Source organism: Saccopteryx leptura, chromosome 5, assembly GCF_036850995.1.
Source record: "Saccopteryx leptura isolate mSacLep1 chromosome 5, mSacLep1_pri_phased_curated, whole genome shotgun sequence".
Taxonomy (NCBI): domain Eukaryota; kingdom Metazoa; phylum Chordata; class Mammalia; order Chiroptera; family Emballonuridae; genus Saccopteryx; species Saccopteryx leptura.
Window position 1 is genome coordinate 164,235,661 of NC_089507.1, and position 23,202 is coordinate 164,258,862.

The 23,202-nt window shown below is 43.7% G+C and overlaps 1 protein-coding gene across 1 annotated transcript in view; it reads right to left on the reverse strand.

Moving 5' to 3' along the window:
* The window catches only part of PITPNC1 (phosphatidylinositol transfer protein cytoplasmic 1), a 280,286-nt gene that overhangs the window by 132,465 nt on the left and 124,619 nt on the right, over nucleotides 1-23,202 (reverse strand). The window contains exon 2 of the mRNA XM_066386509.1: nucleotides 7,873-8,021. Within this exon, the coding sequence (XP_066242606.1) occupies nucleotides 7,873-8,021 (149 nt within the window). The remainder of the gene's footprint in view (nucleotides 1-7,872; nucleotides 8,022-23,202) is intronic.

Below are 23,202 nucleotides of genomic sequence, written 5' to 3' on the forward strand. Positions count from 1 at the left end.
TTATGTTTAGGATTTTGGAATAAGTGATAAAAAGAAAAAGGGGACAATTTGGACATACTCATGGCAGCCGTTAAACTCTGTTTCTGTTTAATTCACAGGCCCCCCGAGCACTAGTCCTAAATCAGTCGAGGCACAGTTGTCCTCCATGACACCACTCACAAGATGGACAGATGGACTAACCAATGCTAGAACCAGTCAGCCCAGAATAAAACAGCCTGCTTCTACTTAAAAATGCTTCTCATCATTGCTGTTCTTGGCCCCTTAGAGCTGCCCACTTTCAAGTCTCTAGGTAGTTCTGTGGGCCACTAACATGCTTCCAATAAACATCCTTTCTGCTCAAGACAGACTCAGAGAGTAGGTCCTGACAACATAGGCTTTTGAGTATTTCCACTAACTCTAATAGTTGCTTTGAATAATATGTTTAAAAAGCAATTTCTGAATGAGATTTGGCTTATTTTGCCAGCTCATGAATTCAGGCCCTTAGGACAATGACATTTCTCTGTATAAATTATTAAATGGGCACCGGCGCATTATTAGCTACTGCCAGTCCAACTCTCAGAGCCCACTTCCCTATGGCCAGGAAAGGGATCCATAATATGCCACAGTGACCTAAGGATTACTCAGAGCTGAAGACATTTGAGAATCAAGTTGCTTTTTCTGAACTCCCCTTATCTGCCTAAAAGTAGAGCCTCCTGAAAGAATTCAATTGTCACAAACGCCCTCCCTGGGAGTTTTACAACCAGAGAAGAGGAATGCCTAGGGACCAGAATAAGAAACTGCTTAAAGAGCCTGGCTTGTGGTGTCGCAATGGATCAAGCGTAGACCTGGAATGCCGAGGTCGCTGGTTCAAAACCCTGGGCTTGCCCGGTCAAGGCACATATGGGAGTTGATGCTTCCTGCGCCTCCCCCCTTCTCTCTCTCTCTGTCTCTCTTCTCTAAAATGAATAACTTAAAAAAAAAAAAAAAAAAAAGAAACTGCTTAAAGAGACTGTCACAAAACTATCAAATCTCCTGCTCATTCTCCTAAGGCCATGTTTATCTTTCATAAAGGTCACTTGTTTCCCCATAAATGCCTTTTTTCCCCCTCCTCTTCCCCTAATAAAATGATACATAAGCCCCAAATCCTAACCACCCATTTGAGTCACATTTTTCTGTGCTGTTGTGTACATAAAATTTTCTTTTCCCCCGTTAATCTGTCTGTTTCTGTTTAATTCACAGGCTACCGAGCACTAGTCCTAAATCAGTCGAGGCACAGTTGTCCTCCATGACACCACTCACGAGATGGACAGATGGACTAACCAATGCTAGAACCAGTCAGCCCAGGGCACTACTCTGATCAGGAGGCAATAACTATGTCTAATTTATTACGGATTCCCTCCCATGTCTGAACAATGTGTTGCACAGGTTTCAATCAACACCCATTTAATGAATTACAATTATAAAACAGCCCTGCCAACATGGCAGGCCCAGGACCTGTCCCTCTAGGGCAAGGGTCAACTTGAGGTGGTTGAACTCTAGTTTGTAACTACAAAGTAATGGGTTTGGTTTTCTTTTACTATTACGGAGATATGTGTTATAGTTTTAAGTCACATCAACTTTTCTTTCTTTCTTATTAAACCATAATCTCCCTACCTCTTAAGATATGTTCTCGTTCTCTTCCAAATATGCCTAGAACCTTTTAAGGTATAAAATGGATATAGTTTAGATTTGTACAAAGGGAACTCTATATACTTTTTCCCCTGTCCCTCAATGGTTACTCACTTATGTATGTTGGAGGACAGTCAGCATAATGTCTGAAACGTACTTTGAGCATAGAAAATTCAGGTTGAAAAGTATCTAAAAGGTTGTCGAATTTAACCGTCTAGTTGATGTTTGGATCTGTTCGAGGACAGCCTGAAGACTGGGTGTTCCACTCATGCGCAAGCATCCCCAGCAAGTGACAACATGATTGACTATAAGGCAGCTTCTTTTGCTCTCGGATAACTTGCATACTGAGATTTCTTCCTTAAACTGAGCCTAAACCTTTCCCTGGCACTCTTACTCACTGGTCTTTGTTCAGTTGTCCCCCTCCTGGGGTCTTATAAAACAGTTTTACAACTGTCAGTCCACGGCCTTGTAGTGGTCCGCCAGAAATTTTGTGCCTGTTTGCATAAGAGTTAACCACCCCGATGTAGTATGAAGATTACAGACCCAAGGATTTTAGTTGAATTTGCTTATGGTTCAGGGTGATGGACACTTATCAGCCTGTATAACAGGTGAAAATACTGTTGAGGTTGTCTTAGATATCTTTAAAACTTGTAGACTCATTTGAACAACCTTTTGCACCATGCCGAGCATTTACAAATGATGCGCAATAGACAAAAAGCATTCAGACAAACTATGTTCCATTCAATGCATCACACGTGTAGAGTTTGGAAACTGAGCACCAGTTTGTACCATGTTACATAGTTATGCGTGGTAAGATAAAACTTTTTTTTTTTTTTTGGATTTTTTTCTGAAGTGAGAAGCAGGGGGTAGGCAGACAGACAGACTCCCACATGCGCCTGACCGGGATTCACCCAGCATGCCCACAAGGAGCGATGCTCTGTCCATCTGGGGTGTGGCTCTGCTGCAACCAGAGCCATTCTAGCGCCTGAGGTGGAGGACCTAGAGCCGTCCTAGGTGCCCAGGGCCATCTTTGCTCCAATGGAGCCTCGGCTGTGGAAAGGGAAGAGAGAGATATAGAGGAAGGAGAGGGGGAAAGAGTGGAGAAGCAGATGGGCGCTTCTCCTGTGTGCCCTGGCCAGGAATCAAACCCAGGACTTCCTCACGCCTGGCCGATGCTCTTACCACTGAGCCAACAGGCCAGGAGGTAGAAGATTTTTTGTTGTGTGTTACCATTTCCAGCTGGCTAGGTCACTGGTCCTAAGAGTAAAAACGTTGGAAACCACTGCTATGGAATACATAGGCCTGATTCTTCTCACTGACACCATTATCCAGTTTTATCCATTACCTAGCTTATCCAAATTAAAGGTTCTTGATTTCTTCAGTTATTTTTCATGTCACTTGGGTGTCTAATCCTGAAATTCATTCGAACAATTTTAGACAAGTAGAATAAGTAGGAAAGATTTATATCAAGGCTCTTTATAAAGCTACAGTATTTAGAAATTTTGGGATTATATTGCTGAATCTATTTAAAAAACAATCCTGTTGGCTAAAGCGTCGACCTGGAACATTGAGGTCACCAGTTCAAAACCCTGGGCTTGTTGCATCAAGGCACATATGGGAGTTGATGCTTCCTGCTCCTCCCCCACCTTCTCTCTCTCTCACAATAAAATCTAATAAGAATCTAAAAAAAATAAAATCTAAAATAACAACCTCTTTAAAATTTATTTAAAAAAATCCTTTTGCCATTTTAATTACTTTGGAATTCAATTTATAATTGATTTGAAAATTCATGGCAGCTTTATAATATAACTTCCCATCCACGAATACTGCCACTGGTCTAGGGCAGTGTTAGGTAAACTGCGGCTCGCAAGCCACATGCGGCTCTTTGGCCAGCTCAGGAGTACCCTAATTATGTTAATAACAATGTACCTACCTATATAGTTTAAGTTTAAAAAATTTGGCTCTCAAAAGAAATTTCAATTGTTGTACTGTTGATATTTGGCTCTGCTGACTAATGAGTTTGTCGACCACTGATCTAGGGTTTTTAAAATAACATTTTCCTTTATTCTCCAAAAAAGAATTTATGTATCTGTAGATTTGTTACTGGGTACCTTTAAGTTTCTCTTGCTATGGTAAATGGGATTTTTAAAAACTCTATCTTCTGTTTATTGTTCCTGCTGTATAATACAGCTAGTAATTATTGTATATGAATTTTATACCCAACAATCTTTTTTTTTTTTTACAGAGACAGAGAGAGGGATAGGTAGGAACAGACAGACAGGAACAGGGAGAGATGAGAAGCATCAATAATCAGTTTTTCGTTGTGACACCTCAGTCGTTCATTGATTGCTTTCTCATAGGTGCCTTGACCAGGGGGCTACAGCAGACCGAGTGAACCCTTGCTCAAGCCAGCGACCTTGGGTCCAAGCTGGTGAGTCTTGCTCAAATCAAATGAGCCCACACTCAAGCTGGTGACCTCGGGGTCTCGAACCTGAGTCCTCCGCATCCCAGTCTGACGCTCTATCCACTGCGCCACTGCCTGGTCAGGCTTATACCCAACAATCTTGTTGAATCCTCATAGTGATGTTAACAGTCAAGGATAGATCTAATCAAGTCATGATTTACTGTTTACTTGATTTGCTAATGTCTTATATAGTATGTGCACGTTTATTTTATTAACTGAGACGGGTCTGTAAGTTTCTGTTTTGCACTAGGACTGTTCAGTTTTCCTTGTCAAAGTTCATGTGCTAGACACTGTTCATTGCCTTCTCATCAGTCACCATACATTTCTTCACAATTCTCAGAAACAGAACATTCCAGTCTTAAACATCTTCCTCTTCTCATTGGCTGGAACTTGGGTCACTTGGCCACATCTAGCTGGTAAGGTGGGTATCTGACATTTTCAACCCACGAATCATTTCAAAATGTTTTCTAAATAATGAAAAAAAAAATCTCATTTTTTCATTGTTGTTATCAGTTTCTTTTTGAAATCAACCAACAGGATCTACATGACATTGATTTTCCTGGTATTCACTGAGACTGATTTCTGGCCTAGTTTGTAGTCAGGTTTTATACATTTTCATGTATGTTTGAAAAACATGTTGGTTTCAGGATGTATTAACGTCCAGTAGATCAAGCTTGTCATTCTGCATCTTCTCTGTTTGCTAAATTGTGTCTACTTAATCTCTCAGTTAGTTAAACTGATATTATGTTAAAATCTCCCAGTATAACTTTTGTCAGTGTTGCTATATACATATTTGTTGATCTAAGTTGAGGTTTAGTATTTGACTCATATACCTTTACTGTGACCACTGATATATTTTGTTTTCTATTTATGCTTTTTGTAGGGATCTCTTTGTTCTATTGAATTGATCCAATCAAGTTTTCTCTTGGAAGTTAGATACTGCTGAACTGCTATTTCAAAGGTCACCTTCACATCTTGAATATGCATACTTGCTTTTAAAGAATTTAAATTAATCAACATCTCCCTCCTCCTCCAAACAATATTAGCAATTTGGAGTGTTTTTTATTATAATTACTACCTTCCCATCTTCTGCTATTACTGTCTATTATTTAAATTCCACAAAAATGCCAATTACTCATTATTAATATTTTTAAAACATTCTATGCCCATTCAGATTTGCCCAGATATTTATCAACTTCTTGTTTATTATTACTGCTAGGACTCCCCCATCCTCCCTTCTTGGGTTCAATTTCCTTTTACTTCCAGTACACCCTTTAGTAGTTCTTTCAGCATGCGTCTCTGAAACCTGTCTTTTTATTGCCCAAAACAATTTTATGCACAAGTCTCAGTCCCACCTCCCCACTTGCATGGGCCAAGACCACATATTTTGTCCCCTTATGGGTGTGACCCCCTAGATGTCCAGCCTACTCTTAGTGCTGACAGCCTCCGGCTTCCTTAGCATGAGCTCATCTGCTTTCCACTGTGGTTTCAGTTTCCTCTTTATTTCTCATATCTAAGGATTTCCCTTTCTTTGTTTGGAACTCTGCTTTATATTGTTATATTTCATCCTGTGTTTGTCATACAGAGTGTGTGTGTGGGGGGGGTCCATATTAATCTTTTCATTTCCTATTCCTGGAAATCCAGATAGTCTATTTATAACAAATTTCCCTCTTACTAATGTTTATTATTCTCCTTTAAAATAAATATCATACATTTTGATAGAGAAAACAGATATGACAGAGACAGCTGGACACTTCTTGTTCTGTTTCAGAAAAAGTTACAAAGTTTTCTTAAATTTTTTTTGCATTTGGTAAACAAAGAACATTTCACAGCCAATAACTTGGAAAAATGTTGTTGCCTGACAAAAAACAAACTTTTTTGTAGGTGTGTACCTATTTTCTTACATCTTCCTCACTTCTCTTTGCTCTCCAGAGATGATCCCTGCTCAATATTTGAATGACATTGTCCGCACTAACAAGCCAAAGCGGCACACTGAGAAACCTGTCTCTGTAAGGAAGCCATACCCCAAGCGAGACCAGAGCTCAGTTACCCCTGCAATCAACAGCTGGCTGGAGGCAGAATTGGTTCCAAACCCTGGAAATTCACAGCTACAAGTAGATGAACGGGATCAGTCTAATTTGCATGCCATCATGACTCAGGAATTCCCTGGTACAGTACTACATTCCTGGGCAGATTAAAACATGTTGTTTTAGCCCAAGGCCTTCACTCTCAGGAGATAGGCCTGAGAGATTCCCACACACATTAGTGACAGGACCCAAACTCTCCATCAAGAAGGAATGAATGGACCCTGGCCAGTGGCTCAGTGGTAGAGCGTCGGCCCAGCGTGTGGATGTTCTGGGTTCGATTCTTGGTCAGGGCACACAGGAAAAGCAACCATCTGCTTCTCCCCCCCCCTCCTTATCTCTCCTCTCTCTCTCTCTCTCTCTCTCTCTCTTCCCCTCCCACAGCCAAGGCTCCACTGGAGCAAACTGGCCCAGGCACTAAGGATGGCACCATGGCCTCCACCTCAGGTGCTAAAATGGCTCCGGTTGCAACAGAGCAATAGCCCCAGATGGGCAAAGAATCACACCCTAGTGGGCTTGCTGGGGTGGATCCCGGTCAGGTGCATGCAGGACTCTGTCTCTCTGTCTCCCCTCTTCTCACTTAAGAAAAATACAAAAAAAAAGGGAAAAAAGGAATGAATGGTCTTGCACAGCATATAGGAGGGTGGAGGCCAAGTGAGAATGGTGAAATTCAAATATAGCTCAACTCAGAAACACCTGATGATGGCCAAGACACGGAGAATGCGCCAATGAATAAACTGGGGACACTGCTCAGGTATTATGTTGGAAATGCTTTCTGAATAATCACATATGGGCAAGTCACACAGGGAGAATTTATAAGAGGGGATAAAGAGAATTTATTGAAATGATCACGAAGACCAGACTGCTCATATACTGGTTCACCAGAGTTTGACAGTTACTTTCAATAAAATATATTCCATTTGGCATGTGATTATAAATTCTGACCCAGAAAAGCAGTGAAAGGAAGCAAATGGGCTAGAATGGTGGCGTAGAGTGGGGAGAGGATCAAACAAGCACTGATAACCAATTACGCCACTAGTGAGAAGAAAACAACAAGATATTCAATAATATATTGTGCAAAACAGAAATGGCTATTTTGATTAGTGCTGGTTTATCATCCTCAAATTTTTACCCTTCCAAAGGAGAGGTGACAAGAACCTCCACCGTGGGAAGGATGGGCCCACTTGAGAAATGGAAATCACCTTAGCATTGCATAACATACTTTGGTCACAGGTGACTTGTTCATTTTGTCAGTTCCCTTTGTGGCCACTTGGCAGAAAGTGGAAATCTTCCCAAGCCAAGACCCCACTGCTACTTTCAACTCTTCTCTGCACCTTGCAAGCAAAGCCACTTCTCCTGCTAACCCCGAACCAAAGGAGAACACAAAGTCCTTCAATCCTTAAGATCAGATTTCATCTTAACCTGTCCTTCAAAGGATGGGAGAGGTAAGAAGAAAGCTCCTCTCAGTGAAATGCAGTTGAGGACGATTTTGCAGGACATGGGATTCTGCTGTTAGAATCAGCTAGAATAGGGATGCAGAGGGCGGACCTAAGGACTTTCCAAGTCACCTGTTTATTCCAGACACCGCCTCCACTGCAATAGTGCTGTGGGGCCAGGCGCAAGGGCCCCTGTGTGGTCAGAGAGCCCAGAGGTGGGACGCCAGCCGCCACCACTTACCTGTTGAGATACACGCGCTTCTCGGTGAACTGCCCATTGCCGTGGTGAGGGTCCTCAAAGGGCTCATTCTGGACCACTTCGACCCCTTCGCCTCGGTCGCTCTGTTCATGGCTGTGCTTGCTGATCATGTACAGCTGACCGATTTTGTACTGCAAAACAGAGACAGAGGTCAGCCCAACTGCTTGCCTTAGAACCTCCGCTACCACCTTCGATGGTGCCGCAAACAACTAGTATCAGCACTTTCTGCTCAGAAAAGAGAACAGACATATGGGCCTGGTGTTACATTTCCTCGGGAGCGAGGAGGACAGAGAGTCGTGAATAGAATGGAGTAACAACATGTTCCTGTGAACATTTTGCATCACCGTGGCAATCACCTTGGGTTCGGCAGCCCACTAACCCTTGGGTAGCAGCAGGGAGGCAGGAACACAGGAGTCTCCCTTCTCACTCTGGCCCTATAGGGTTAAGTGGATCTCAAGTCCTATTTTTCTCAGCATAACACAGGCCAGGCTATGTTCTTTCTGTCCCTTCTTTCTGCCTAATTAGCTGCATTGCTGGGCACAAGAGGATTAGATGTCACCTGTCTCTTCCATCATTTCTTTCAAAGTGTTTAAACTCTCCTGGAGGCCTCTGTCCCCAATAAGGCCATTCTCAAAGGTGGCTGGACATTAAAATCACATGGAAGCTTTTAAAAACTCCAAAGCTCAGGCCCCACGGAAGTGAAAACTGTGTTTTAAAGGTTGATTCACAATCAGGACAATCTATAATCTCTTTAACTACTTTGTATCCAATTCCTCGAACAGTATGGAGCCTTCCAGCCTGGGGTCCCAGAGGCCACATGGGCTTACACACAAACGTAATATGGAACAACATAGAATATGAACAGTTTTGCTCCTGCCTTCATTTTCAAGCTGTCCCCCTCTCTTTCCTGCCTCTCTGAAAACCCTGGCGCTGGCAGGCACATCTTCACCCAGAGAACTTCCAGGGTGGCAAAACTAATTTGAAGGAGGAAAAAAAAAGAGAGAGAGATAAAGGGTAGGAGGGAAGTAAGAGTCAGGAAGCAAGACAATACCACTCTGCTGGGGTCCTCTCTATGGATTTGGGGTGACACAACATACATGGTGTCATGATCATCAAGGCCCCTGAGATGGCATGGGGGGGAAGGGTCCTGTGTTGGCAGCAAGCTAGTGACAGTATGGGGTTGTTCCCACAAGAACCAAGGCCAGCAAGGATGCAGTTCTCTTGTCTATATGCAGGAGAGAGAGAAACAGGTTTTAAAGCAGGGGTCAGGAACCTATGGCTCGCGAGCCAGATGTGGCTCATTTATGGCTGCATCTGGCTCGCAGACAAATCTTTAATAAAAAAATAATAATGTTAAAAATATAAAGCATTCTCATGTATTACTATCCATTCATTTCCTACCGTTCACGTTCATGGTTGCGGGTGGCTGGAGCCAATCACAGCTGTCCTCTGGGACAACACCAAATTTTTATTGAATAATGCGTTATGTACACAGGTTGTTGTGAGGTCAGGAAGTAAACTTCCCTCCTTTTAATCAGGTACTCAGCTAGCTAATTGCAGAAACCCTTTTGACGAAGAAGATGGCTAAAAGGAAAAAAGATGAGGAATATCGTACTTTTCAGCAGGAATGGACAGAGGAATTCGCCTTTGTGGAGAGAGCAGGTTCTGCAGTGTGTTTAATATGCAATGATAAAATTGCATCGATAAGCCTGACCAGGCAGTGGCGCAGTGGATAGAGCGTTGGACTGGGATGCGGAAGACCCAGGTTCGAGACCCTGAGGTCGCTAGCTTGAGTGAGGGCTCACCTAGTTGAGTCCAACATCGCTAACTCAAGCAAGGGGTTACTTGGTCTGCTGAAGGCCCGCGGTCAAGGCACATAAAAAAACAAACAAACAAACAAACAAAATTGCATCGATGAAACGGTCCAATATAAAGCGGCACTTTGACACACGCCATACTACATTTGCATCAAAATATCCAGCGGGGGACAGCAGGAAGAAAGCATGTCAAGAGCTACTGTGCAGAGTGCAAGCTAGTCAGCAATAACTCCGTGTTTGGACCCAACAAGGTGACTGGAATTCGGCTAGCTTTGCTGGTGCTTTAGCAATTGTGAGAAACGGAAAGCCATTCACAGATGGGGAGTATGCCAAAACATTCATGCTTGATGTTGGCAATGAACTTTTTGAGGACTTTTCGGATAAAGACAAGATAATCAAATGAATAAAAGATATGTCTCTGTCGGCAAGAACTGTTCACGATCGTACCATCATGATGGCAATTCAAACTGAGGCAACACAGTGAAGGACATTAATGCAGCACCATTCTTTTCTCTCACTTTGGATGAGTCAACAGATGTAAGCCATTTATCCCAGTTCAGTGTGATTGCAAGGTATGCTGTCGGTGACACAGTACGTGAGGAAAGTCTTGCTGTTTTGCCTATGAAAGAGACAACAAAAGGGGAAGATTTATTCAAGTCTTTCACTGAGTTTACTAATGAAAAAAATCTGCCGATGGATAAACTTATTTCAGTGTGTACTGATGTTGCTCCGTGCATGGTGGGGAAAAACAGAGGATTCGTAGCGCTTCTTCGTGAACATTAAAAGAGACCCATGCTAAGTTTTCACTGCATCCTACATCAGGAGGTGCTTTGGTTTCAGATGTGTGGTGAGCAGTTTGGTGAGGTGATGTCGCTGGTCATTTGGGTGGTCAACTTTATTGCTGCCCGAGCTTTAAATGATCACCAGTTTAAAACACTGATGGATGAAGTTGGGAATAATTATCCTGGTCTGCTTCTGCACAGCAATGTGCGTTGGTTGTCAAGAGGGGAGGTACTCAGCCGTTTTGCGGCTTGTCTAAGCGAAATCCGGACTTTTCTTGAAATGAAAAACATCGAGCATCCTGAGTTAGCTAACACTGAGTGGCTCCTGAAGTTCTACTATCTCGTGGACATGACTGAACATCTGAACCAGCTCAATGTGAAAATGCAAGGTGTTGGAAATACAGTCTTATCCCTTCAACAAGCAGTGTTTGCATTTGAAAACAAACTGGAACTCTTTATCGCTGACATTGAAACAGGTCATTTACTACACTTTGAAAAACTGGGAGAGTTTAAAGATGCATGCACAACAAGTAACCCTGCTCCACATCTTGATCTCCAGCAGCTAGCGGGCTTCACATCAAATCTTTTGCAGTCATTCAAAGCGCGCTTTGGAGAATTTCGTGAGCACACTCGTCTTTTTAAGTTCATCACCCATCCACATGAGTGTGCAGTGGACAGCGCCGACCTGAGCTACATCCCCAGTGTCTCCGTCAGAGATTTTGAGCTACAAGCTGCTGACTTGAAGGCCTCAGACATGTGGGTGAATAAGTTCAAGTCACTGAATGAAGATTTGGAAAGACTTGCACGACAGCAAGCAGAGTTGGTGAGCAAACATAAGTGAAGAGAAATGAAAAAACTTCAACCTGCAGACCAGCTGATTGTCAAAACTTGGAACATGCTTCCCGTCACATACCACACATTGCAGCGTGTGAGTATTGCTGTACTGACAATGTTTGGCTCTACGTATGCATGTGAGCAGTCTTTCTCACATCTAAAGAATGTTAAGACCAACCTACGATCACGTTTAACGGATGGAAGTCTCAACGCCTGTATGAAGCTTAACCTTATCACGTATCAACCAGACTACAAAGGCATCAGCAAAACCATGCAGCACCAGAAGTTGCATTAATGGTAAGAAGTACTTTATTCATCATTGGTTAGCAACAGCATAACAACGTCATTAAAAAGAATTCAGAGACTTATTGTACTTTAAAAGTGTTGGTCTTACATAAAATGCACACATTTACTTGTATTTCGTGTTAAACATATTGTATGGCTCTCACAGAATTACATTTTAAATTATGTGGCGTTCATGGCTTTCTCAGCCAAAAAGGTTCCCGACCCCTGTTTTAAAGGAAGGGGCAGGTGAAATGAACAAGCCAATAGGGCGATCGGTTGTGCAGCCACGAGGACACATATATTGGACATTCGGCTTTCACCCAGAGGCAGGTGCAGGGAGGGGAGTGTGAAGAGAATCTGAAAGGCCCTGGTCCGAGGCCAGCCCGAGGGACTATGCCCAGTAACCATGTCAATGAAAGCAGCAGCCGGCTGAGTCTTCTCAAAAGGCAGTGCTTCTTCTCTGTGCCATGTCCCCCTCCCTAGGCTGGTCAGTATTTAAAATGCCTTTTTCTTAAAAAAAAAAAAAAAATTAAAAATATTATTGTATTTATTGGGGTGACATTGGTTAATAAGATTATATAGGTTTCAAATACAATTCTGTAATATGTCATCTGTATATTGTATTGTCTGGTCACTACCCACGTCAAGACTCCTTCCATCACCATTTATCCCTACCCCTACCCTCTTCTACTAAAATACTCTTCACATGAGTGCTGCTGTGCTCAAGGAGAAGAGCAGGAAGAGGAGAGAGGAAAATTAACGAGAAAATATGTTTGAAACAAATTCTGGGATCAGAAACATGACCTGGCTTCCCCTTAATAATAAGTCCTTCCTGTGCGATGTCCCCGTGAGATCCACAGTCCAGCTCGTGCAGAGGGCTCACCAGCCTACTGTAGAACACTCAGCTGCCCAGAGGCTGGAGATTTTACAGAGCAACTACATGCCCAGTGCATTTTGTTTTTGGCAGTTGCTTTGTGCTTAGTGTTAAAACAAAACAAAAAAAGTGTTTATCTACAATGGAATATTACTCAGCCATAAAAAGGAATGGAGTGTTGATACAGTAGTGCTTAATGGATATTATAGGTTGAATGGTACCCCAGAATTCCTACGTGGAAGTCCCAGTAACTCAGAACATGACCTTATTTGGAGACAGGGTCTTTACAGAGGTAATGAAGTTAAAATGAGGACATTCGAGTAGGCACTGGTCCAGTAGGACTTGTGTCCTTATACTAACAAGTGAGTTGAACACAGAAATACACAGAAAGATGAGGTGAATCAATGTGGGGACAAAATAGCCGTCTGCAAGGCAAGGACTGACCGGGAACAGGTCCTTCCTTCATCACAGCCTTCGGCAGGAACCAAGCCCACCCGCTCACGCTTTGGTCCTGGACGTTGCTGCCGCCCAGTCCACGGTGCTTTGGTGCTGCAGGTGTAGCATACTCACGCAGTGGGTATGGGCCGAGGTGATGAAAGTGCTTAGGATCTGGGTAGAAGGTGGTGATTACACAACATTGTTACAGACTAGATGCTACTGAATTGACTTTGAAATGATTAAGTTTATGTTATGTGAAAAAAAAAGAATGTTGACTCTGCTTCTGAAGCAGTTACCCCTAAATCAAAATTTTGTCAAGGGTTTTAGTGGGGGATTTGGCAGAAGGAACATGTCTACCACTAGACGGTCTTCAGGCGCTCCAACCCACTCACATATGAAAAATATACGGGATCAGGGACAAAGCACGACACAAAAAGCCATTAGCCAGATGTGAGCCAGCCCTACCTGCGCTCAGCGCGAGTGCTTCCTACTCCGCGGAGAAGGGAAAGGCCGAGGCAGCGGCAGCGGCAGCGGATTCACTGGCGCTCAGAGACAGGCCCGGCTGCCTGGCCTCGGTCATTTCAGGGGCTCCTGAATGAGCCAGCGCAGGGCAGACATCAGCGTTGGCTCACTGAGATACTGTCAGTCTGGGGGCGACCAACAAATGCCGGATACAGAAACACAGGTGACACTGTGTGGGTGGCAGGGGACTTTCAGGCCTGGTCATTAAGATAGTCTAGGGCTCTGCAGTGGTCCATTCTTTGCATCTCAAGCAAATCAAGCCTGCTTTGCTGGCTGTGCCCATCAGAGCTCGGCCGTTTAGAAGCAAAGGTTTTGTTGTTGTTTATAAACCACAAACTGACTCACAGACACACACATTTAGGGGGAGAGGGCAAGACAGACAGTCCTTGAACCATCTGCCTCAAAATCACCAGACACATTCCTAAAAATGCCAAATCCTGGGCCAGTCTGGCCCCTTCTGCCCTCGGACTCTGGGGGAGAGGGAAGTTGGGAATCGCACTGAAATGCACACTAAGTGCTGAGAACCACTGGGTCAGACAGAGGCGAAGGCATTCATTAGGACTTGCTCGGTACAAAATGTGTCATTTTTAGGAGGCCCGTTTCTTCTTTAATGCCAATGTCTTGCAAAGCTTCATCTCGAATTTAGTGAAAATACCACATCTCTGATCACCAACTACAAACTCATATGTCAAATGAACACTGGCAAATCCAAGGACTCAGGACTCTGAAGACTTTGAAGCCACAGAATGGATAACAGAATTGATGATGACGGTGGGGTTGACAGAATATAGCTTAATTGATTGCCTTTAAGTTCGGAGCTCCATGTTCCTTTCTAATACTCACAATGACTCAAGTGGACAGGTATTTCCAGGTGAGGAAGCTGAGTCCTGGAGAGGTTAGAGGCGCCCTCCATGCAGCTGGGATTTAACTCCACAGGTCTGTCCTCTTTCTTCTTCACCCAGCTTCCTCCCTTCTTTCTCTAACAGGTGAATTGCTTCAACAAATCAAAGCCTCTCTGTGATTAAAAAAGGGTGGGTGGGTGGGGGTCATTCAGAGCTGCTGCCTCTGAACTTTGCTGTTTCAGAACATGAGTAACAAAAGTCTGGTATCATTTGAAAGATCAGAGGTGTTTAAACGCTGCTCGCATATGAAATGGTGGAGCAATTATGCTCTAACTTGGTAAAATCTATTACAATTCCAGAGATTGGATAATCATTCCAGGCAATCATGGTTAGAGACAGCTCTGCTCTGCAGGGCAGGGCCTCCATGTGAGCCATCCTCAGAATAGTTACCCCAAGTAATTATCTCAGCAGTCAAAAACATCATGGGGACTCAGCTCTCTCCCAGTGGCACACAGCGCTGCAAAATTTGAGAGCAGGCCGAGTTGCACGATGTGCCCAGAGAAGCCGAGTGGATCCATCAGACTGAGCTTTGCAAACTCTACAGCTGCGCACAACCAACCAACTCCAGTTCAGCCTCCAACCCTGATTTTAGAAAAGGCAACCCCAAGCCAAAACTCCCGAGTATGATAAAGAATTATAATGGAGAACCAATAACACTGTGAACATCATCCTTGTCAGAAGATCTATTGGTACCCAACGCTTTCGGCTCAACAGAACTCCTAAGACTGATTTTCACTTAACTACTCCCACAACTGCTGAGCCTCAGGGATCTCTGCAAGCCAGCCTCCTAAGTTCCGCCACCCTAAAGAACCAGGGGACAGTCATCTATCTTTCTTCTGACCAATCCCTGTCTCCTCCCTTCCTCTTCCTCCATTGGTCCCATCTCCATGTCCAGATAGCATGATGTGAAAGGCGGGAACCTCTGCATCTCAATCAGCATCGCTGGCTCCGGACAGAGTTCTCCCTGGATGAGATGACTTGGGACCTGAACACTGGCATGGATGGCTGTCACATAACCTAATAACCATGGAGAAGCACCTATCCTCTGACTAAACGTGGTATCCTGCATCTTCCCTGTCTTCCTCTGGCTGTGTGGATGAAGGAACGAGGAGAGGGTGGTGCAACGGGGGATTCCCGGGCGTCCCACATTATTCACGGCACTATGAAGGCATCTGTTGAAACCCTTTCCTCCAGGCTTCTCCACTCCCCATACACAGACCACAAAGCACAGTGAAGCAGTTAGCCAACAAGCCCACTGAAGAGAGCGCCTGAGTGACAGAACATCACCCAGGATTCAGTGCACCGCCGTCTTCACGCCAAGATGTGCCCAAATGCCCAAATTGTAATTACACACAAGAAAGGAGATACAATGAGTCCACGTGTTAACACCCTCATCTCAGAAAGCTAGAGGGTAGGGCCTGCTGTTTTCTGTAATTCCACAGCACAGCTAAGGCACTGGGGGAAATGTTCTGGTCTAACAGCAAACTATGTGGGCTGGCACTTGTTTTTTTAAAATAAAGTTTTACAAGAACACAGTGCCAAGCTCACTCCTTCTGTGGCTACTTTTATAACACAACAGCAGAGCAGAGTAGTTACAACAAAGACTGTCTGGCCTGCAAAACTGAAAATATTTACCATCTGGCCCTTTGAAGAACAGGTTTGCTGACCCCCATTCTAGTTCACTGGCACTGGATCCAGTCTAGGCCAGCCTTAGCTCTTCCCTAGACCGGTGCCGTCCAGGATGGTGGCCACTTGCTTTACGTGGTTAGTGAGCATTTGACATTTTGCCTCTGTTATGGAGGGAGTGAATTTTAAATTTTCTTGAATTTCAATTCATTTAAACTTAAAAACTGACATTTGATTCAACTATTAGAAAACTTTTACATATGCTTGCTTGGGATTTGTAAATGTACTTTTTCAATTGGAAATTTTATGAAATCTAAATTCAGATCGGGTATCTCCGATGAAAATTTAGCACCTGATTGCACTTTGCTGTAAGTATAAAATACACACTGGATTTTGATGACTTGATAACATCCCCCCCAAAAAGTAAAATAGCTCATTAGTCATCTTTATATTGATTATATAACTGAAACTATAGTATTTGGGATATAGTATCTGCATTAACCAGAATCTGTTCTTTCTTTCTTTTTTTTTTTCCCTGAAGCTGGAAACGGGGAGAGACAGTCAGACAGACTCCCACATGCGACGACCGGGATCCACCCGGCATGCCCACCAGGGGTGAAGCTCTGCCCACCAGGGGGCGATGCTCTGCCCCTCCGGGGCGTCGCCATATTGCGACCAGAGCCACTCTAGCGCCTGGGGCAGAGGCCAAGGAGCCATCCCCAGCGCCCGGGCCATCTTTGCTCCAATGGAGCCTTGGCTGAGAGAGGGGGAGAGACAGAGAGGAAGGAGGGGGGGGGTGGAGAAGCAGATGGGCGCTTCTCCTATGTGCCCTGGCCAGGAATCGAACCCGGGTCCCCCGCACGCCAGGCCGACGCTCTACCACTGAGCCAGCTGGCCAGGGCCAACCAGAATCTATTTTTAAAATTAACTTGATCTTATTTCTTTTTATCATTTTTAAATGTGGCTATGAGAAAATTTATAATTATGCATGTGGCTCACTTATATATTTAAAAATTTTATTTTTAGATTTACTGATTTTGGAGAGAGGAGAGAGGAGAGGGGGAGAGAAAGGGGGTGGGAGGAGCCAGAAGCATCAACTTCTATTAGTTGGTTCTCACATGTGCTCTGACCAGGCAAACCCAGACTTTCGAACTGGCAACCTCAGCCTTCCAGGTCGACACTTTATCCACTGCACCACCACAGGTCAGGCTGTGGCTCACTTATTTCTATTGGACAATTACGGTCTAGACCAGTGGTTGTCAACCTGTCCCTACCGCCCACTAGTGGGCGTTCCAGCCTTCATTGTGGGTGGTAGCGGAGCAACCAAAGTATAAATAAAAAGATAGATTTAACTATAGTAAGTTGTTTTATAAAGATTTATTCTGCCAAACTTAGCGAAAATCCGACATAAAGTACTTGGTAAGTAATTATTATTATATGCTTTAACTTGCTGTAACTCTGCTTTTTAAATTTTATAAAGTAAAGTTACTTCCCTACTTTATAAATTACCATTACTGTGAAACTGGTGGGCGGTTAGAAAATTTTACTACTAATATTGATACAAAAGTGGGCGGTAGGTATAAAAAGGTTGACTACCCCTGCTCTAGACCCTAATCTAGTCCAACAGGGATTAAGAGTCAGGCCATTATGCCACACCAAGACTTCAGAGGCTGGCTGGTCAAGTGCCAAGGCCAGGCCCAGGGTCTCTATGTGTTCTCAAGCCAGTGAGGCAGGGCACTGGTAATTAGGAACATGCCTGGAGAAGCCCTCCCATCCTCAGGACTGGCGATTACCTGGACCTCCAGAGAGGTGATAATTGTTCACAGTGTGCTCTGGAGGAAAGCACTGGGGTTTTAAAATAGAAAACCTGGAGCCGAAGTCCTGATTCTACCTTTAATGAGTTTTGTGCCCATAGACAATTTACTTTTCTGATCCACAGTTTCTTGTCATTAAAATGTGACTAGCCAAATACTTCCCAGGACATGGTGAGAATCAAGTGAGGAAAAACTTAACAAAGTAAAATACTTCACAAAATATAAAAACCGAACACGTGCTCCTTCAGCGTGTCTGGCTGGGACCTGAAGATGTGATTTCACTCATTTCCCTGTTAGTCAGGTTCACAAAGGATAAGAGAACAGGCACCTGTCACACACCCGCCCACCTGCCTTTCCTTCTGCAAAAAGTGTATGAGACGGTTGTCAGATGAAACATTTGCCAAAACATTATAAAGACCCTGGGAATGTCCCCTCATGTGAGGTCCGGGAAGAGCCAAATTCATAGAGACAGAAAGTAGAATGTTGACTAGCAGGGAGGCTGGAGGGCCAGTGTTTAATGGGTCCAGATTTTCACTCTGGGTGACGAAAATGTTCTGGAGATCATGGTGGTGATGGTTGCACAACACGAGCGCACTCAATGCCACTGAACATAACACTTAAAACTGTTTAAAAGAGCAAATTTTATGTGATGCATATTTTATCAAAAAATTTTTCTGAAGCCTTGGGGACATGTCATTTTTCAGTAAGTGTAGCTCACCCGCTTCATAAAGGTGGCCATCTAACAAGGATTCTATTTTTATGATTATGAAAAAGTTAAAAAAAAAAAAGGACAGGAATTTTTACATTTGATGGGTCTTTGATTTGAAAGCTTATTTGAAGGTGTCGAGCGGAGCAGACAGGAGAGCTATTACACGACTTCCCTTGGAGATGGTGCTGTGTGAGGTGCCCTGGTCCCTGCCATGCTGGGTGGTGCCGGGCTCCCTGGGTCCTAAACGGAAACGTCTTTAATATTAGTGTTCTGGAGAATTCACACTGCTGATGTCCCAAGCCATGCGGTGCTGACTGGGACACACTGCAGACAAAGACCCCGACAGAAGGGAAATAACTGAATACAGGCATGCTCTGAGGCTGCCGACCTGAACATGGGGCAATGGGAACACCAGCTCCTTTTTGAACATGGCGGTCACATTTCATAGCCTGGCCCTTCCACCTGCGAACCCGCCTGAGAGTGATTCCACAGCAACACATCGTTCCAATTTCTCCTTCCTTTGGGAAGGTAGTGTGTATTTTTACCTACAAGGTTTGGTCCTGACTGGCTCACCCCTCAGTCTTCCTGGCTCTGTGATTCAATGTCCTGATTTCTCCATGTAGACAGGGAGGTTTGAAAAAAAAAAAAAAAGGTGGAAAGTTCTCTGGTGTTTCGTCAGATCTCTCCCTGCCAGGTCAATAAACCACGAAAACCAATATCCGATCCCACAATGAAAATACAAACCTGCGGCTCACATTTCAGGCTATCAGTGCATCATCACCTACTTATCTCTTCTCCTGGATTTTTATAAGCAGCCCTCTGAGGTGCCTTGTTTACGTAATGACTGTGTCATTATACCAGGGTGCGGGAATGAGAAAGCTGATCAAAAAGATGTAAGAGGGAGATGGGTTATCGACATTTAATTCAAAAAAAAAAAAATTCTCCTTTTGTGACAAACTAATACAAACAGCAGTGTACAATGATGCTTTAACCTGCCCCAAGTTTCAGACTGAATAGAAATACAGCGACTCCACGCCAAGGGAAGGGCTCAGGATACTCTTTGCACCGGTGTGAGCACAGCTCCATGCCTGCAGCTGCTGCCAGACCACACAAATTGTTTCCAGTCCACCTGGCCATCTGAGAATAGAATGTACTTGACCAAATGCAGGAAGGTATCAATATTCTTTGTAGTATATGAAAACTAAGAGTGCGTGCCCTGGCCTGATAGCTCCATTGGTAAGAGCATCATCCCAAAGTGCAGAGGTTGCCAGTTCGATCCCCGGTCAGGGCACATACAGGAGCAGATCAATGTTCCTGTCTCTCTCTCCCTGTCTCCTCTCTCTCTCTCTCTCTCTCTCTCTCTCTCTCTCAAATCAATACAATAAACATTTAAAAAGAAATAAGAGTGCACATATTATCTGCTCCTTCCAACACTGACTCACCCTTGGCAATGGTACTCCAGCCCTGAGAACCTATTTGATGCCCCAACTAAAAAGTCAAAAGGATCACATGCAGCAAGCACATACAGACTATAAGCATAAGCTGAAGTAGGAGGTGTCATTCCTTGTATTTATAAATGAGAAGTTGGACAAATTGGCCATTAGTGAGTGCCATGAAGAACCACCAAGAGAGCCCTGGCCGGATAGCTAGCTAGGTTGGTTAGAATGTCACCCCGATGCACAGAGGTTGTAGGTTCGATCCCCTGTCAAGGCACATACAGAAACAGATTGATGTTTCTGTCTCTGTCTCTTTCTCTCTCTCTCAAATTAAAAAAGACTCATGAAGAAGAGCAAAGACAGGAATTGTTAGAACTCAACTCAAAACCAGAAAGGTTGTTGACCCTTGAGGGAGAACATGGAATTTCTCCATACAGTGGTTGTGGGGACAGTCTTGGTTCCGGAGCCCTTTACATTCAATAATCATTTGGTGCATGTGCCAGGCCATGTGGCACTGGAGAAAGAGTTAGGGACAAGGAAGACCTGGTCTCCGGGGAAGAGGAGGGTTTCCTGAGAAGTGCCACCTTAAAGACATCAGGCTACCAGCCGAAGGAACTTAATGCTCATATCAGAGGCATCACATCATTTGCCAAGAAATGTGACACTGACTGCAGTTCAAGTAAATGGAGACGTCTGGTGACAGTTATGACCTTTAGGAAGCAATCAATGCCCTGTGTTTACTATGAAACATAAACCCACAGCCAATCACAAGGTTAAAAAGGGCAGAAGTATCTACCAACTCTGTTTAAAAGAAAAAGGGGGAGAGGGGCTGAGACAGAGCTTTCCCAGGAAATGTATGCTGCAGCATTTCCTTGCTCCCCACCTTTGTCAATGTTCCTCTCCTTAACCTTGACTTCATAATCAAAGGTGTTCCCAGGTGAGAGGCCTGTCTACTATGGGGGTAGTGGGGTCTTTCCAGAATTAGCCAAGTCCCTGTTTGGGAAACCTTCTGCTCCTATCGATCCTTCAAGAAAATGACTGGTAGCATCAAGGGACACTGAAGTACTGGTGAAAAGCAGAAATACTTGCATCAATCACAGCAATTAGTTTCAGTGTCTTTTAAACCTTCTGAGACCAGGACAAGCTGAATGCAAACAGAGCACTTGCCGCTTCCTGTGCAATCGAACAATGGGAGTACTGACTGTTTCCAAAGAGTTTCTCAAGCCACTGCATGCCTAGAATAACAAGATCTTAGTAACATTTGAAGGTCACTGGACCCCTTTGATTACTTAAGTGAGACCTGGCACAGCAAGTAGTTTGGGATTCGGTTAACTGAGGAGCCACTGCGCCACTTCAGTCGCAGGTGTTGTAAAGTACCAAAAGCTGCAGAATTAATATTAATATTTTAAGAGGGTTGAAGAACATTTTATTAATTTGGGTTAAGGTGTGCAGAGAAATACTGAGAATAATCTCTGTACTGTGTGATTGGCATAAAACCAGGATGGCCCTTGGCATTGTATTGTAAATGCAAAGGGAAGGAAAACATGGATTCCCAGACATTCCACCACACCTGTGAGAAAGGGGTGAATGGTTAGCCAGGTGCAGGAAAAGAAAAGTCAAAATAAACCTTTTCTTATGATAATGAGCCATTTGCAGGTATTTGTCCCAATGGAAACTACCTCTCCTATGTAAAATTAATGCATGTAGTTAATGTGTGTGACTCTGGACAGAGAGATGGCGGATAAACATTAGAAAATATAGGAATGCCTTTTAATATGTAAAGAGACATCTTTCTACCATTGTGTTGACTTGTAAATTTTGTTTTCTCCAAAATGATGTATGGCTTGCAAATTGAACATGGTCCTCTCATGTTAACGGACATATGACTATAACCAATAGTGGTAAAAGGCACCTAATTGCAATTTTTGCTTCTGTACTTCCCACTTGCAAAACTATAAAAACTAAGTAAAACAAAGGGCCGGCGCGCTCTCCCTCAGCTTTCTGTTGGAGTTGCCGCCGCTTGGCCAAGCTAGACAATAAAGCTCTGGTGTGGAATCGACGGATTTTGTTCGAGTCTTCAATGTTTCAAGTCCCTCCGGATTAGGCTTAACATTAACCACCGAACAATGCTGAGAGAGAGAGTGATGACCAAGTTACATCCAAGTTTGTGAAGTCCAGCATCTTTCTTCACCCCACTGGGGAGGCAAGTCCCTGGTTTCACATGCACAGTACAGTACCTGTAGCCCACTGGCAGCCTGTACTTTGTATGTGGCAGGCTGCAGGAAAGGCACCATTTTCCTAAGCAATGGCGGTCTAAGGCTATTTCTCCTATGGTAAAAAGAAGCAATAACTGATTGAAGAAAGTATGTGGTTGTCAACTGCTGCTCTCCGGAGACAATTAATGGAGACAGGCAAAACAGAGTCAACTGGGTGCAGTTCCAGAAATTGCTACATTTAAAAAATCTATCTTTTGAGTTCTTATTGCACTTTGGACTGATTCTAGTGGCCTAGAGCGAGATTCTATCAACTGACACTTTTACGACTAAGTGGTGTCCATCCCCTGTCAACAGTTGGAAGTCCTCCCATCACTCTGTTTATCCTCCTAAGGGAGGGCAGGAACAAGTCCCCCAGGGCCTAGGCAACGCCATAATGAAATATAATTTACCACGTTTTCAAGGAAGAAAACAAGAATGTAAAAGACAAAATGAGAAACAGGAAGTATTCTTCACAGGATTTTTTCCCTCATTTTTTTATAATTGTGAATTATACATAACAAAATTTACCATTTTAAAATCTACAATTCAATGGCATTAAGTATGTTCATATTGTTGTGCAACCATCAACGTCAATTTCCAAACGTTTCATCATTTCGGAAAGAAACTCTCTACCCATTACACAACTCCTAATATCCCTCCAACCCCCCATTAAACTCTAATTTAGTTTTAGTCTCTATGAATTTGTCTAGTCTAGATACCGCATATGAGTGGAATCACACAATGTGTCCTTTTGTGACTGATTTCTTCAACACAGCGTAATGTTTTCAAGGTTCATTCATCCATGGTTGTGGCATGTGTCAGAAAGTCATCCCTTTTCAAGGCTGAATAATATTCTATTGTGTGTATGGACCACATTTTCTTCATCCATTCATTGGCTGATGGGTATTTGGGTTGCTTCTACGCTTTGGCTATGACTGTGAATAATACTGCTATGAACCTTGGTGTACAAGTATTTGAGTCCCTGCTTTCAATTCTTTTGAGTTTATACCCATAGGGA